The sequence below is a fragment of the Patiria miniata genome, unplaced genomic scaffold, assembly GCF_015706575.1.
Source record: "Patiria miniata isolate m_02_andy unplaced genomic scaffold, ASM1570657v1 HiC_scaffold_7, whole genome shotgun sequence".
NCBI lineage: Eukaryota > Metazoa > Echinodermata > Asteroidea > Valvatida > Asterinidae > Patiria > Patiria miniata.
The window spans coordinates 40,399,684-40,416,170 of record NW_024037074.1 but is presented as its reverse complement, the minus strand read 5'-3'; the positions used below and the strand labels follow the sequence as shown (position 1 = coordinate 40,416,170).

The following is a 16,487-nucleotide window of genomic DNA, read 5'->3' as shown; positions in this document are numbered from 1 at the left end:
TGCATGATTCTTTGTGACGATTCAAAATCATGGATCAAGCTAAAGAGGGTAAATCTCGAGTCAAGTTACAGTTTTGATGTGATGTTTGTGATGAAATACATTGTACATCCCCCTAAACTCGAGCAATTTCATTCAAAAAGTCGGGGGAAAGTGGCCAGCTGCAGGAAATGCCTCAGATTGCACCACGTACAGAGCATCTAGAATCCAAAAATTTAAGCGGGCCCGGACCCCACGCCATCAGGGCTTCACGCTCTGCGCTCGCATATAAAAAGTCCCACTTGATGATTTAAAGACCGCCAATCAGCCTGGGAGCAGGGAACAGGCTTGAACAACGTATGCGCACACGTACTGAGTGCGCATGCGCGTGTAGCCTGCCTTTACCCTAGTCTGGTTCCCAGACCAAAAGATTCCGACTATTCCTGCTGAATCTTAGGTCAGGTAGCCTCCGGTAATACAAAGTATTACAATTTACATCACGTGACTAAAACGGGAGGAATTCCTCCTTTTTCCGAAACTGTCCGAAGTTTGCCGAATTCATTTCGTCGACAATCGGATAGTGTCCGAGTATTTCCGAGTATAATATAGGTTTTATTAACTGCTAATTGCTTATTAAAAACTTTAAAAAACTACATGTAGTTGATAATTAATATCAATTGCTTTTATTTAGAAAACTTGAAATTCAACGACGATTTTGCACTCGGATCGTATACGAGGGGCGAACTTTTTGCTGCGTCATGCACTAGTTTGAATTTGACGACCGTTACCGGCATTTTCCAAAACGCGGCGTGGTCTCAATTCGGCTCCGCCTGCTAACAGTGCTGTTTGGGTGTCCAACTTTGAAGATTCCAGGTTAAAATTAGTCAATGGTTTTTTACAGAAGTATTAAACTGTATATCATAACTGTATGATATATGAAGCAAGTGATTTATTTTTTAAAAAAATATCGGAACATTAAAAGCTTTATGTGATAAAGCGAATTCGGAAACGAAGTCGAGCTTTGAAAAAGGGCCGTCAATGTCGTCATGTTTATTTTTAGCCACGGAGGCTGCCTGACCTACAATTTAGACGTGTAGACGTCAGGGGAAATTGTCAGGTCGGGGAACCAGACTACCTTTACCCGTGTCGACTCGGGTGAGCTAAACTAACGCACCCTTTGTATAGGTGGGGCCGGTGAGGGTTAACCCTCATATCCGCGAGACCACAAAAATTACGCGCAGTAACCACATGGAGAATGTTATCACCACACGTGTTTCTAGGTCAATAACCCCCTCATGCACAAGATATAGGGCAGTCACATGGCCTTTGTGTGGGCCGGGATTGTTTACGACCTGTCTGAGCTCTGGGCGGCATGAGGGATTGACACAGAGAGATCGGCGGCACAAAGGGGTTGGCCACTAAGATCTCCAATTACTGCACAAATTTAGCATTGGGCGCCTTGGGGCTGCTGTCTTTCAACACTCCCTACTCTGCAGTGGTTAGGGTCTGGCCAATGGGAGTCTACAGGCTTGTGGTGTATACCAGGGGTGAGGATTACATGGAATATGGTTTACACCATAAACAAACGTGTCTGTGTGTGTTTGTGTGTCCCCGTTTCCTGCCTTTGGCGAGATTTAGAGGACAATAAACCGATATAAGCTCACGCTACATTAGGCGCCCCCCAAAAAAGTCTCCGGTTTCTGTTCTGCGCTCACGTCGCCGTAGCCCATGCGCGTCGGAAAAATTGTAAAAAAAAATGTTTTTGTAACATGATGTCTCAAAACCGCCAAACTTACTGGTTTGACTGGAATCCTGCTGCTGCACAATTTTAACGTGTTTTTAGATGGGGTTACGATCGAGTACAAGCTTTATGTGGCCTATCTGGGTGTTGTAATTTTATAATAATTGTGCGTCTGGAAGCCGACTAAGGGAGCGATGGTCGTGTATCTGCAACCTGTAAACGCCTTTTAATTAGCGAGCCTTTTAATATGTAAGCGAGCAGATTAATAACCAGCCTGATAGCTCATGCATGCACGATCGATGTCACTGTATGGTCTGACGTTACCGTTTTCTCTGATTTTTGTCTTGACTATGATCCAAATTTCCCGAAGAATGTCACGTTTCGGTCGAGATCGTTAAGTGGGTGCAGAATTCTCACGCCTTAATTATGGCCTTAATGAGGTCACCTGAGGCTCCACTCTGAAGGATATTTGTGAGTGTTTTAAGAGGATCGAAGCGTCATCATCAACATCAGCCGACATTGAAGGAAAAAAAGGAGGGGGTGTACCCGCGTCGCCGTAACCACATTTGGGGCAATTAGCTCCATACCCGAAACCCCCGAAACCGGAGACTTTTTTTCCCTTATTGTACCCAGCACGAACTTAAGCCGACCATGCATATTAAACAAAAAGATAAGCCTTCTTCGGTGTATTGTATTGGTGCCACGGTTCATTGTGAAGTTGCCAGTGACCTTCGGCAGTGACACCATGCGTACTTTAACCTCGGACACAACTCCGCCTTTGCCTTGTGAGTTCGTTGTGTGTACTGAACGTTGATCATTGGTACAGAATTGGATACCCATCAAGCTAACTTTGTCATTCGAATCCGGGGAATTGGCACCATATAACAAGCAGTAATCTGTTTGTAGTTGCAAATTTCAGTTAGCTGTCTGGTAAAAGATAACAGCAGATAGGCCTATTGCTACAGCAGATAAATGTTTGCAATATGGAACCGAATCCACGACTGACAAAAATTACAAAGGACGACTGTGCTCGTTGGTACCGTGTGTGTACAGACAACGGCTTTGAAGGAACCATTCCTTACGTTTGGTTGAGGGATAATTGCCGCTGTTCAGAATGCTTCTATCCCTCCGCCTCGCAGCGATTGATGAAGATGACTGACTTGGATCCCGATGTGATACCGTCATCCGAGACAATCGTGGACGATGGTCGAGTCTTGCGGGTCATCTGGCCCGACCAGCACCGCAGCGACTTCCAGGCAGCCTGGCTCAGTCGCCGGCATTTCTCGGACAGGCCGAGGGACGTGGTGACGGATCCGGAACTGCAGTCGTGGGGAGCCGAGCTGAACGGCAACATCCCGACCTTCGACTTCCAGAAACTCTTGGAAGACGGCGCTGAGTTGTACAACTGGCTGGATGTCTTGAACACGATTCAGAAGTGAATGAACATTTTCGTGAAATTGGCCGGGAAAACCTGTACACGTATTGCTTTCAAATGAAGGTGCCGATTATATACTTGAGATATTTAACGTATTCAGCGAGGGAAAAAAGGGTATTTATAAATGGTGACATCATTAAAAACAAACTTAGAAAGCATGCATTTTTGCATGGAATTTCGCAGATTCAGATGCTTCATTGCCTTCGAAGGACGGTGGATGTTGAAGGCGGTGAGAATCAGTTTGTGGACGGACTACACGTGGCCCAACAAATCCAGAGAGAGTTCCCTGAGGCCTACAAAACCCTGACTACACAAGACGTAGACGTTGCGTGCGCCACTTTCGAAGATCATCGTCAACTGCGCCTGAAACGCAGATCACCGACCATAAAGTAAGTATATAGGTCTACACATTACATCTTCACCACATCAAAATCAACTTTGCTACATTCTCAATGAGTTTATATTGATTCAACCACAAGACCATCACTGTATACATTGCAATCAAACCACAGGTCAGGTCCGGTAATAAACAATGACAACAGAATGTCACTGTCACATGTCATGAGTTGACTTGCGATCGTGGGATTGATTTGTGATGAATTGATGTCTTCTGTGTCCTTCCTCCAACAGTTTTGATAAAAATGGCCGGTTCCGAAGCATTAACTATCACGACGGCTCGAGGGCGCCCTACCAAACCCAAGTTGCAGTGGAACAGGTTACCGGCCTTTACAGAGCCTTGAAGCTGTTCAGTAATGTGATGTATCGGCCGGAAAATGTGGTGCGCCATCAGCTGGCTGAAGGTTTGTTCAAATATCGAATGTTTCGCTCGTACCAAGCGCCCTATCCAACTTGAAGGCCAGAAGGCTGACTTTGAGCTCATGTACATGTAGTCAAGTCCATCACAAGTCCCTGCAAGTCCATCACAAGTCCTCCAGTCCAAATTCAACTCACAAGCTATTATTCATCCACAGTCACTTGTGAATGGTCTTGTGAACTTGTGATTTCCTTGTGACCGAACTTGTCATGGACTCAACTGCATCCCTGGAGCTCACGTCGTCAAGTAAGAGGGCTCTACTTTTCGATTCTCGCAAGACATTTCCTCAACTGAAAATGAAGGGAAAGAAACACACTAGCGCGGATAAAGCGAAAAGCAATTGATGGGGGAGAGTGGGGCAAAGAGCATGGGTTGTGGAGTACATGTACATGCATTACAGCACTGTGTGGACTTCCGAACAAAAGAGGTCCGCCGTGATAAACCAGGTAGCAGCGACGTTGTGTGGACTTGCCCACGTCCTCACAGTGTTTCCCCCTCTCTGGGAAACAGGTTTAGAGGCATTTTGGGGTAACTTTTATCCGTGGCAAAATGAAGAGAAACACTAAAGGGAATAACAGAAAAAAATGGGTTGAAAGTGTTTTCACAGTGTGAGTAAAAATGAGTTTTTTCAGAGGTTTTTCTTTACACGAAAACAAAGGGATGTCCACACAAGGTATGTAACGTAAACATGTCTGAGATGGAAAGGGCACTTGGTGAATGTTCCGGAATGAGAATTAGTTTTCTGAAAAGGTGATTTTTAGTCAAATAATGCTTTGATGCCTTTAAATATAACCAAAAGTGGCAATACAAAGAGTTCCTTCTTAAAACTGAACTTTTAGTCTCTGACTGAGCAAAATTAGCTCCATACCCGAAACCCCCGAAACCGGAGACTTTTTTTCCCTTATTGTACCCAGCACGAACTTAAGCCGACCATGCATATTAAACAAAAAGATAAGCCTTCTTCGGTGTATTGTATTGGTGCCACGGTTCATTGTGAAGTTGCCAGTGACCTTCGGCAGTGACACCATGCGTACTTTAACCTCGGACACAACTCCGCCTTTGCCTTGTGAGTTCGTTGTGTGTACTGAACGTTGATCATTGGTACAGAATTGGATACCCATCAAGCTAACTTTGTCATTCGAATCCGGGGAATTGGCACCATATAACAAGCAGTAATCTGTTTGTAGTTGCAAATTTCAGTTAGCTGTCTGGTAAAAGATAACAGCAGATAGGCCTATTGCTACAGCAGATAAATGTTTGCAATATGGAACCGAATCCACGACTGACAAAAATTACAAAGGACGACTGTGCTCGTTGGTACCGTGTGTGTACAGACAACGGCTTTGAAGGAACCATTCCTTACGTTTGGTTGAGGGATAATTGCCGCTGTTCAGAATGCTTCTATCCCTCCGCCTCGCAGCGATTGATGAAGATGACTGACTTGGATCCCGATGTGATACCGTCATCCGAGACAATCGTGGACGATGGTCGAGTCTTGCGGGTCATCTGGCCCGACCAGCACCGCAGCGACTTCCAGGCAGCCTGGCTCAGTCGCCGGCATTTCTCGGACAGGCCGAGGGACGTGGTGACGGATCCGGAACTGCAGTCGTGGGGAGCCGAGCTGAACGGCAACATCCCGACCTTCGACTTCCAGAAACTCTTGGAAGACGGCGCTGAGTTGTACAACTGGCTGGATGTCTTGAACACCAAGGGCTTGGGCTTGGTGAAAGGGGCACCGACTAAGAAGGGAACTCTCCGCCAACTGGCTGAGAGGGTTGCTTATTTCAAGAAAACGCTGTGGGGGTAAGATTCGTAATCTTAAAAAGGTCGACCTATTGTATACGCAGGTACCACTTCGCCATGCAGTAGCCAACAGAGAGCGTAATTATCACTTTCTGTGGGTTTTTTTGTGTGTGAACCTGAAACATGTAAATATTATGTCTACCATAATTGGACTCTGTGTTTCGTACAATAAATAATGTGAATTGGAAATATCACAATGATGTCACGCTTTGTTGATAGGTGTGCGCCTTCCTATAGGAGCCAGGTGGGGACGTGAGCCACCAAGCTCCCATGTAGGAAAGCGCACGGTAAAAAAAACTTGACGTCATTATGTCACATGTGTACTTGATGGGACCAGGAAGGCTGCACCTATAAACGAATGCGTCAACAAAATGAGGCTGCTGGAGGTGGTGCCACGATTGTGCAGTTTTTGCATGTTTCTTCAAGGTGCGCATTTACCAAGAATTGTAAACACCCCATCGGTCGAAGGAGTACGAGTGCTTTAAGAATTCCTTTGCAAGCCATTTTTGTCTTTTCTAGTGAGGAGTTTCAAGTTGTAAGTCAACCAAACGCTAGCGACCTGGCCTACACGGGGAAGACTTTGGGATTCCACGTCGACCAGCCATACCTGAGTTACTATCCAGGTGTACGTGAAGCTTTATTTGGGGAACATTTTGTAATCAGAGAACTTTTAAGAGGGACGTTAAAGAATTAAAAAGAAATATTTCTTTAAATATAGGTTTTCCCGGCCAATTTCCTAACATGTTCATTCACTTCTGAAAATCGGTCATTCATTTTCGTCTGAATGTGAGAATCGCTCTGAACACGAGTTTCGTTTTCGCTACAAGAGCATTCGATTCCTTTTCAGTTCATGATTGAGAAGCATGCAACTTTCGTTTAAGTCCATTCAGATTCGTTTACAAGACTTCTTGTTCGCTATTAGAGGGACTTCAAACATTCAGCATTCTATTTCATTTTTAGTTTAATGCTGTCGGCACCAGATAAAATTAGGGGTTTCTTTTTCATTAACCGTCATCAAGTTAGCTGTACCTGAAATCAATTTAGAAAACTAGGTAGCCTTGCGTAAATGAATGCACAGGTAGCGTAATTCGGGCCATCTGTTTCTCAAAACCGAATGCACGGACAGTGGAAACGATTGAACGTTCGTTGAATTGAAATGGGAATAAAGACGGGCATTCAAATTCAGACGAAAATCAATGACCGATTTTCAGAAGTGAATGAACATTTTCGTGAAATTGGCCGGGAAAACCTGTACACGTATTGCTTTCAAATGAAGGTGCCGATTATATACTTGAGATATTTAACGTATTCAGCGAGGGAAAAAAGGGTATTTATAAATGGTGACATCATTAAAAACAAACTTAGAAAGCATGCATTTTTGCATGGAATTTCGCAGATTCAGATGCTTCATTGCCTTCGAAGGACGGTGGATGTTGAAGGCGGTGAGAATCAGTTTGTGGACGGACTACACGTGGCCCAACAAATCCAGAGAGAGTTCCCTGAGGCCTACAAAACCCTGACTACACAAGACGTAGACGTTGCGTGCGCCACTTTCGAAGATCATCGTCAACTGCGCCTGAAACGCAGATCACCGACCATAAAGTAAGTATATAGGTCTACACATTACATCTTCACCACATCAAAATCAACTTTGCTACATTCTCAATGAGTTTATATTGATTCAACCACAAGACCATCACTGTATACATTGCAATCAAACCACAGGTCAGGTCCGGTAATAAACAATGACAACAGAATGTCACTGTCACATGTCATGAGTTGACTTGCGATCGTGGGATTGATTTGTGATGAATTGATGTCTTCTGTGTCCTTCCTCCAACAGTTTTGATAAAAATGGCCGGTTCCGAAGCATTAACTATCACGACGGCTCGAGGGCGCCCTACCAAACCCAAGTTGCAGTGGAACAGGTTACCGGCCTTTACAGAGCCTTGAAGCTGTTCAGTAATGTGATGTATCGGCCGGAAAATGTGGTGCGCCATCAGCTGGCTGAAGGTTTGTTCAAATATCGAATGTTTCGCTCGTACCAAGCGCCCTATCCAACTTGAAGGCCAGAAGGCTGACTTTGAGCTCATGTACATGTAGTCAAGTCCATCACAAGTCCCTGCAAGTCCATCACAAGTCCTCCAGTCCAAATTCAACTCACAAGCTATTATTCATCCACAGTCACTTGTGAATGGTCTTGTGAACTTGTGATTTCCTTGTGACCGAACTTGTCATGGACTCAACTGCATCCCTGGAGCTCACGTCGTCAAGTAAGAGGGCTCTACTTTTCGATTCTCGCAAGACATTTCCTCAACTGAAAATGAAGGGAAAGAAACACACTAGCGCGGATAAAGCGAAAAGCAATTGATGGGGGAGAGTGGGGCAAAGAGCATGGGTTGTGGAGTACATGTACATGCATTACAGCACTGTGTGGACTTCCGAACAAAAGAGGTCCGCCGTGATAAACCAGGTAGCAGCGACGTTGTGTGGACTTGCCCACGTCCTCACAGTGTTTCCCCCTCTCTGGGAAACAGGTTTAGAGGCATTTTGGGGTAACTTTTATCCGTGGCAAAATGAAGAGAAACACTAAAGGGAATAACAGAAAAAAATGGGTTGAAAGTGTTTTCACAGTGTGAGTAAAAATGAGTTTTTTCAGAGGTTTTTCTTTACACGAAAACAAAGGGATGTCCACACAAGGTATGTAACGTAAACATGTCTGAGATGGAAAGGGCACTTGGTGAATGTTCCGGAATGAGAATTAGTTTTCTGAAAAGGTGATTTTTAGTCAAATAATGCTTTGATGCCTTTAAATATAACCAAAAGTGGCAATACAAAGAGTTCCTTCTTAAAACTGAACTTTTAGTCTCTGACTGAGCAAAAATACATGATGCCCCAAAAATGCTGTAAAATTTTATTAGTCCCCACCCTCCCACCCCCAACAAAAATGGTTAGTTGTTTTTGTGAATCAATGTATTTATAGACTCTACGAGTAAAAGCCCTTTCAAAAGTCTACTTTTCTTTTACAGGGGAGATAGCTACTTTCAATAACACCCGCGTCCTTCACGCCCGCAGCGCCTTCACTATTACTGGCGATGGAGGACGCCATCTTGAAGGCGGTTACATGGACTGGGACGAGGCTCGATCGCGCATGCGCGGTCTTCGGGAGAACCTCTTCGGAGATGTGTCTCTGTGACACGTTCACATTTTTTTCATAGAGCTATATAGGCCTATAAAAGGTATTTAATGTAACTCTATGCATGTTTCCATACCACTTTGGATGTACGATTCTTGTTGCACTTTTAGGATTAAAGTGGTCCGTGGTCAGTTGGGGGAGTTACTTCCCCCCCCCCCCCCCCAAAAAAAAAATCAAATTGAGTTTATCTTCCTGGCATAGAGAATGGCCTGACAATATCATTTTCAAAGTTTAATTGACTGTTGAAATGTCGTAAAATATGAGCGTTCCTGCTTTTGTTTTCAACAGTATTAAGTATGACAGTCATATTGTATTTCATTGCGAAAATAATGTTTTTAAGAAGAAATGGAATGTATATGCTAGGTGTCGTAAGTTCCTTTTTGGTAGGTTCGAGATCTTTTTTTTCTAAACATGCGTTATCCAGACAGAATGAATTAAAAAAAACAAAAAATAAGTATGTATTTGCCCTCAGACTACAACATTGAAAATTATTTTGAAACACAAGAAAAGGCGAGCGTAGAATATCGCAGATTTGTGTGTGGGGCAACCGAGTCGTGACACACCGACAATTCATAAACTATAGCGTTTAAAGTTTGATATGTTTGCCTTTCCATGATAATGTAGAACTGGATAGGAATACATGAGTAAAAGGAATCCTTTTCACACTTTTTCTTCAAACTTTGAGCAGAAACAGACTAAAGGTTTGAAATATATATTTTGCACATTTAAATAACAAGATGATGAACTGTCGTGAGTTTTCGACATGTTATTTAAATAAGAATCAAATATTATCGTCTTGTTGAATATTTTTTATTAACGTTAATAAATTTCATCTTTTAAGTATCTTCTTTGTAGACTTTGTGTGATTTTGTCTCTATTTTGTCTTGATGTAATTCAATATATTTCGATGGGAACCTGCCCATAATTAAGCCTTCGGGCTCCGCTAAAAGAGGAGTGAATAGACGAAGAAATTGGCGCACCTATCTGTTTGATGGCACATCACACCATGATTTCAAATTAGCAGACTTCATAATTTGTTGTATGGCGATATTTTTTTCATGTAGCAGTAAACGACTTGTTCGCTCTCGCGTATTTACCCCGTTAATGCCAAGGGCAATTATCGTAATTGCAATATCTGTAATATTTGTGCTATTGGTAAACACGCTTCAGCTCGTTTTCTAAAGATGTATTGGTTCTAGTGTCTACGGAGGTATCCACATCTAGACCAACCTTGATTGCTGCTGGGGCTCTGTATTTATTAACGGAAGAAGCTTCAGTTTACATGCGGTGCCGCGCCGTTTCATATCGATCTCTGACTATTTACGATTGCAGGTGGGGTCTATTGTTCAATTTAGGGACATATTTTGCTAAATCAAAAACTGCACAATCAGCAAAGAGTTCTCATTGGTGGCCGCATTACCCGCTTCCAGCGTAAGCTACGCCCACAATGTAGACTTGATCCAATAAAAACGTATCGACCATCCATCCAAACTCAGGCTCTCTCTTAATTGGCTAGATATTAAGTTATTAGCCTGATGACGTCATCCTGTTTGGTGGTTTGCGTAGCTGCCGCGCGCAGCGAAAAGGTGCGGTTTGTAAGATATGATACAATTTAGATTCTCTATCACTGCATCTGGGAGAATGGACGAAGCAGTAGCTTGGATTCTGATGGCATCAGTAATGGCAGGTATAGGCTTGGATATTACAGTTTTTAGGCACATACGGAATATCTGGGCCTCTTTTTTTTGCCCAAAAAAGTCAAGTTCAAACAGACCGATCAATAACATATCGATCAATATCTGTTTTAATCACAAGCGTTCTTGGGAGGAGTGGAGTCCAAGGCGAGGGTGTGTTACTTCGGTCCCCCACCGGAACCTGATCCTGATAATCCGGATCACTGGATGAAACAAGTCATGCAAGAGATACGGGAACGTTGCCCGGGAAAGAAGGAACGCACCTCAGTCAGTAAGTCACCTTAGTATTGCTCGACATTAAATGGATACTCAATATTAATTCACGTCGGGTTTATATTTAAAGGGAATACGAATGTTGCTAGTTCGATATTGGATATTGGATATTTAACAATAGTTGACTGCTGTGATGAGGAATGGGTCGTTTATTAGAAAAAATGAGTGGGTTACAAACGACATATCCCACATCACAGCATTCCATGGTGTTGTTCTATCGTACTGTAAGTCAGCTGCAGAGAGCAGCTCAAGCAAAGATCGTGTGCGTTAGTTAGTGAAAAGAAGCACGAGAGCAACGAGCTGAGAAACAGCGGAAACGAATGCTCGTTAATGAATTTGACGGCTGTTTTGCCGAATTCGGCCGTGAAAATTATCCAAATTAACAAAATGTTTAGTGAAGGATGGTAAACTCAAGTCACGATGACGTCATCACCCAAAGGGCGCCCGTCTTGGCGACCGTCAAAAATCGAAGTAGTATGGTATGGAGGACATATGTGCCAAATTTGGTGGAAGAATCTGAACCAAACAGCCCCTATTACGCCCTAACATCCCTGACTACTATGAAATACTGAGTCACTGGTATTGCGCATGCCATCGTGAGGACTGTAAACGTTCAACCAATTAAACGGTTAAAGGCACCAGATTTCACGGGAGTCCAAATTTGACACTGGAAAAGTGATTTAGACCATGCCAGCCGGTCTTTATCATCCGTTTAAGACCGGCCACGTGACGGGCTCTCGACCGGCTCTCGACCAATTGGAATGGGTAAACTGTCTTAGGTTTTTATGAATTGATGAACATGATACAACTGAGTTAGACATTGCCAAATGAAATAGATTTGAGCCCCATCGCCCTGCGCTTGTTAGAAAGTTAAACGCAAAACTTGTGTGTATGTGAGGTTTTTTTTTATTACAGCGCATGGGCGCTTAAGTTTGATACTCGATATTTGTATTCTATTGGTGCTACTTTAAAAGCTAACATAATGATTTGCATAGGTTAGTACAGCGAATGGGGGTGTTCGACTTATATTGGACTGCCATATGCGTTTTAATTTTATTTTGAGTGTCTGGGGGTTATTCTAATCTTTTCCCCCAAAAGCTCCTGAGTGTTTGATACCAAAAGCCCTAGGACTTGAAGACGGATCCATCACTGACGGTCAAATCAGCTCGTCTGGTGCTTTGGACGCTTATCCTGCTCAGAACGCCCGCCTGAACGATGATCTTGCATGGTTACCCTCAGGGTACGTATAACCGAACGAAAATGTCAAACCTTTAGCCCCTGTCACACTTTTGCGTATCCCAATTCCTTATGAGTTCCTTATCAAAAAATTTCAATACGCAGCCGTACGCTCAATTAACGTCGAAATGTTTTGATCACTTTGACTTATGTGCGACGCACATCTAGCGTACAAGTAACGAATTCAGTGCATCCATTGCGTATGAGATGCGTATGCAGTGCACAACATTATTTTTCTGGCTGCGAATAGGTCAGTATGCAGTGCGCATGCCAAGCGAATTTCGGACGCACCAGACTTATGCCGACCGCATGCTTGACGCACTTCTGAGCGTATTCCCGCCGCATTTCCGCCGCTCGCCGTTCAGCGCGCGTTGCATGTATTCGTCCAATACAGGCGGCTCATATGCTGACGGGGTGCGTCACGAACACATAGCGTACTCGTAACACACTCGACCGATGCGGGACCGATGCGCTGCGTATTTATAACTTATGACCTGCGTAACAGCGTACGCAGCGTAGTTTTGTGCATGCCCAAAACTATCCTGCGTACTTGATCGTACCATGCGTATATCTGCGTACATAAAACCTACACAAAACGATAGAGATGCATATGAGGTGCGTATTATGCGTACGACTGCGTATGAAAAAAATGTCAATGCGCAACTCATAAGGAATTAGGATACGCAGAAGTGTGACACGGCCTTACAATACTACATACTGGTATCACTTTGCGTACTACATGTACATGTAACCTCCGATCCAGCCCAAGATCACTGTATGGTCCTTCAACAAGTTACATGTATGGCAGAAGCATTGTGCTAAGTAACTAGAGACGAACGCTTCCGTACTGGGTGGTTGGTCTATCCCTTTACGATAGCCCTTGAGTCAGCAGATAGGTGCACAATAGTTCATTTGATGATAAAATCATGGAATTTGGCGCACAGTCATTGTGTATCATTGGAAAGATATATGGATATAGGGCCATGGCAGATTTGTACTTTAAGTAACAAGCAATTTAAAAAAATCGAAATGGCTGCCATTGCATGTTATTCTACCCATATTTTCTTCAAAGGACAAATCTGCGAAGGCCCTATAGCCGGATATCTTTCCCATGACATACTCTGACTGTGTGCCAATCATCATCAAATGAATAGTCCCATCACCAATCTGCCGTACTATTTCCAAAATCCCGTGTGTTCAGATTGGTGTTTATACAGGTTCAATGAACTGTGAATCACAGAGTGCAAAATCAAACATAGCAGCCTGTTGAGTAGTAGCGTATCTAGGTTTTTGGTCTGGGGGCACAAATCATGGGACACGCTATGGGATTAAAATTTTCGGACAGACCATTCTGTGCCTATATAAGGCCAAAAAAAGTCACAGGTTTCTGGTATGCGCGCGCGTCGCCGTAGCCATGCGCGTCGGCAAAATGAAAAAGTTTTTTTTCAATGAAAGATGATGTCTCAAAACCGCCAAACTCACTGGTTTGACTGGAATCCTGCTGCTGCACAATTTTAACGTGTTTTTTTTTAGATGGGTTTATGATCGAGAATAAGCTTTATGTGGCCTCTCTGGACTCCAATATATTTGCACTAAGTTAAGTCGGGCACCATTTGCAGTCATCAGCCGACATTTGAAGCAAAAAAAAAAACAAGTTAAAAAAAAGCCGCGTCGCCGCACCACTTTTTGGGCAAGCTCCATACCAGAAACCGGAGACTTTTTTGGCCTAAAGGTATAGACAGAAATACTTTCTAGGCACCCGACCGTGCACCACCACAAAATGTCGCCACGTTGTTCAACGGACCCCTCCGTAACAATGTCTGATATTATGTGAGCATGCATGCACATTTTACGAGACCCCGCGCGCCATCCAACACGGAGTCGACTTTAGAAATTGTGACGTCATTACGATCAGAAATATGGAATAAGTTGTTGTAATTCGGCTACCGAAGACCGTAACAATGGGTTTACCGAAGACCCGATAGAAGGCGCTAGCTGAATGGTTTGACCTGGCGGTTAAAACGCAGTCTGTTTTGCATAATTGCCGTATCTGCTCGCATATATCTTCCTACGCAAGGGGATATCCATAGACTTCGGCGAGGGGGAGGAGGGGGGGGGGGGGGGGCAAGCCAGGTTCCCCCCCCCGCCCGCCTGCAAGCCCTTCATTAGCATGCGCATTTGTTCATTTTTACTGTCATTAACTTTAATACTGTTCCTTCACTCTGTGTACATAGTGCAAATCCCTGGATCGAGGTGGACCTCATTGAGAGTAAAGTCGTGTCGGGCCTCATCACACAAGGCTGGTATTTTGGGTATGTGACGACGTACAAGGTGGCATACAAGAAGCAGCCGTCATCTGGATACGAACACGTAACAGATGTTAATGGAGACGTCATGGTAATTATTATCTCACAACTTGCGCTGGTTTAATACTCACATCTGTTTCAAGAAACTTAAGAAGCTCAATCTGTGGTTTGGTTATAAACTGAAACTTGGAGTAGGCGGCGGCCTACCCCCCCCCCCCCTTTTGCCCCTCCCTCCCCCAAGGGCGGATCCAGGGGGGGGGAGGCAAAGGGGGCCATGGCCCCCCCCAAAAAAAAAAAAAACCAACGAAACCATTTTTTTTTTATGTGACATCGCAATAAAGGCAGGCAATGAGTACACCACCATCTTTTCCTCAAAAAAAAAAACATTGGTTAAAGTGGTCAGAAATTGCCTCAGATCGCACCACAGAGCATCTAGAACCCAAAAAAATTCGGGGCCCTTAAGCGGGCCCCGAACCCCACGCCGTAATTTTTTTGACCCACTTTTGGGGGGGACCAAATTTTTTTTGGACCCCCCCCCAAAAAAATTGTGTTCTGGATCCGCCCTTGCCCTCCCCACGACAAAGAATCAATCAGTCAAGATTATGTAAAGTCGAGGTATCGAAACTGTTTTTCTCTTTCTGGTTTCGAAAGAAATTTTAATTATAATCGTTTTCGCCCTAGGTATTCATCGGTAATACTGATACCCACACGCCGGTCACTAACCTGTTTGATGAGAGTGTGGTGGCGACAGTAATGCGCATTGAGCCTACTGAAAGGAATATTATTGCTGCGCTCCGGTTTGAGCTGCTTGGATGTCATGATTAATTCAGCTGATCAAAATTTCACGCAATACGGATAGGCGTTACGGGGTATAACACTATAGCTGTACAGTATCATAATAAAGGTAATCCAAAAACAATGGGCTGATATGTAAAACTTAGGAAATTGTACAATGTCAAAGTGGTTCCATCTTAAAGGGTAGTTTTTTTTTTAAGCTTTCAATGGATGCCTTAAGTGCACATAATATTTATTTAGACACAGATGACTGAGCACCATTGATTGCAAAACAAAGGCCAAAATACCTCTTTTTCCTAGTTTGCTAAATAAGTGTTGAGTTCAGCTGTTGGAAAAAAATTACACCGTCGCATCTGTGGACAGCGCGTTAAAAAGAGTATCATGTTAGACGTGTTGTTGCTTAAAAATGGTACATCATTATGTTGTCCATAAATAATTAATCATTTCAAACATTTGTTTTTCATCACAAACCAGCAATGACATCTCAAAACTATTTAAAACAAAACAATACTGGCAATGGGCATGGCCAACGCCAGTGCCAGCATTATTTTTACAAAGCTTCACGCAATTAAAACCTGAAGTGTAGCCACGTGTATTGCAAAGTAAAACTGGAACAAGTGGGAGCCATGGACCAGTTGACATTCTGATCTATTGCTATCAAGAGGATTTGCAGAAGTAATCCTCTTGCTCGCACACAACAAACTCACATTTTGATTAACCAAAACCTACATACTGATCCTCAGTCTCTTATTATGCCCGCCTAACCCAAGCATTTATTGAACATGTTTTTGGCACAGACTAACTCACGTCTTTAAAATAGAATTTAAGCCATACGAGTCACCGGGGGAAATGTCATTGAATGAGTTGGCGTAATCATTTTCCTAAACTAAAAAGCATTAGCTGTGCACAGATGAGATAATCAACTGTGTACTTTCATGCGTTCATTGAAGTCCATTTCCCCCAATTTTTGGTTAATCAAGAATTTTAAGAGCATGAGTACAATTACTTTGCCAAGAGTACGAGTACGAGTACGAGTACGAGTACGAGTACGAGTACGAGTACGAGTACGAGTACGAGTACGAGTACGAGTACGAGTACGAGTACGAGTACGAGTACGAGTACGAGTACGAGTACGAGTACGAGTACGAGTACGAGTACGAGTACGAGTACGAGTACGAGTACGAGTACGAGTACGAGTACGAGTACGAGTACGAGTAC

General features: G+C 43.6%; 3 protein-coding genes across 3 annotated transcripts; all 3 read left to right on the top strand.

Moving 5' to 3' along the window:
* Positions 1–2,385: 2,385 nt before the first annotated feature.
* On the top strand, positions 2,386–5,132 carry LOC119745175 (gamma-butyrobetaine dioxygenase-like). Its single transcript, XM_038221399.1, has 4 exons — positions 2,386–3,132; positions 3,216–3,541; positions 3,783–3,952; positions 5,074–5,132. Exons 1-4 carry the CDS (start codon positions 2,701–2,703, stop codon positions 5,130–5,132), a joined length of 987 nt encoding a protein of 328 aa, XP_038077327.1. The 5' UTR covers positions 2,386–2,700.
* Positions 4,926–9,403, top strand: LOC119744357 (gamma-butyrobetaine dioxygenase-like). Its single transcript, XM_038220239.1, has 5 exons — positions 4,926–5,769; positions 6,289–6,394; positions 7,166–7,371; positions 7,613–7,782; positions 8,799–9,403. The coding sequence occupies exons 1-5, from the start codon at positions 5,231–5,233 to the stop codon at positions 8,963–8,965; spliced, it is 1,188 nt and encodes a 395-aa protein (XP_038076167.1). The 5' UTR covers positions 4,926–5,230; the 3' UTR covers positions 8,966–9,403.
* Positions 9,404–10,606: 1,203 nt separating this feature from the next.
* On the top strand, positions 10,607–15,299 carry LOC119745174 (lactadherin-like). Its single transcript, XM_038221397.1, has 5 exons — positions 10,607–10,652; positions 10,781–10,930; positions 12,031–12,172; positions 14,403–14,565; positions 15,156–15,299. Exons 1-5 carry the CDS (start codon positions 10,607–10,609, stop codon positions 15,297–15,299), a joined length of 645 nt encoding a protein of 214 aa, XP_038077325.1.
* The last annotated feature ends 1,188 nt before the right edge of the window (positions 15,300–16,487 follow it).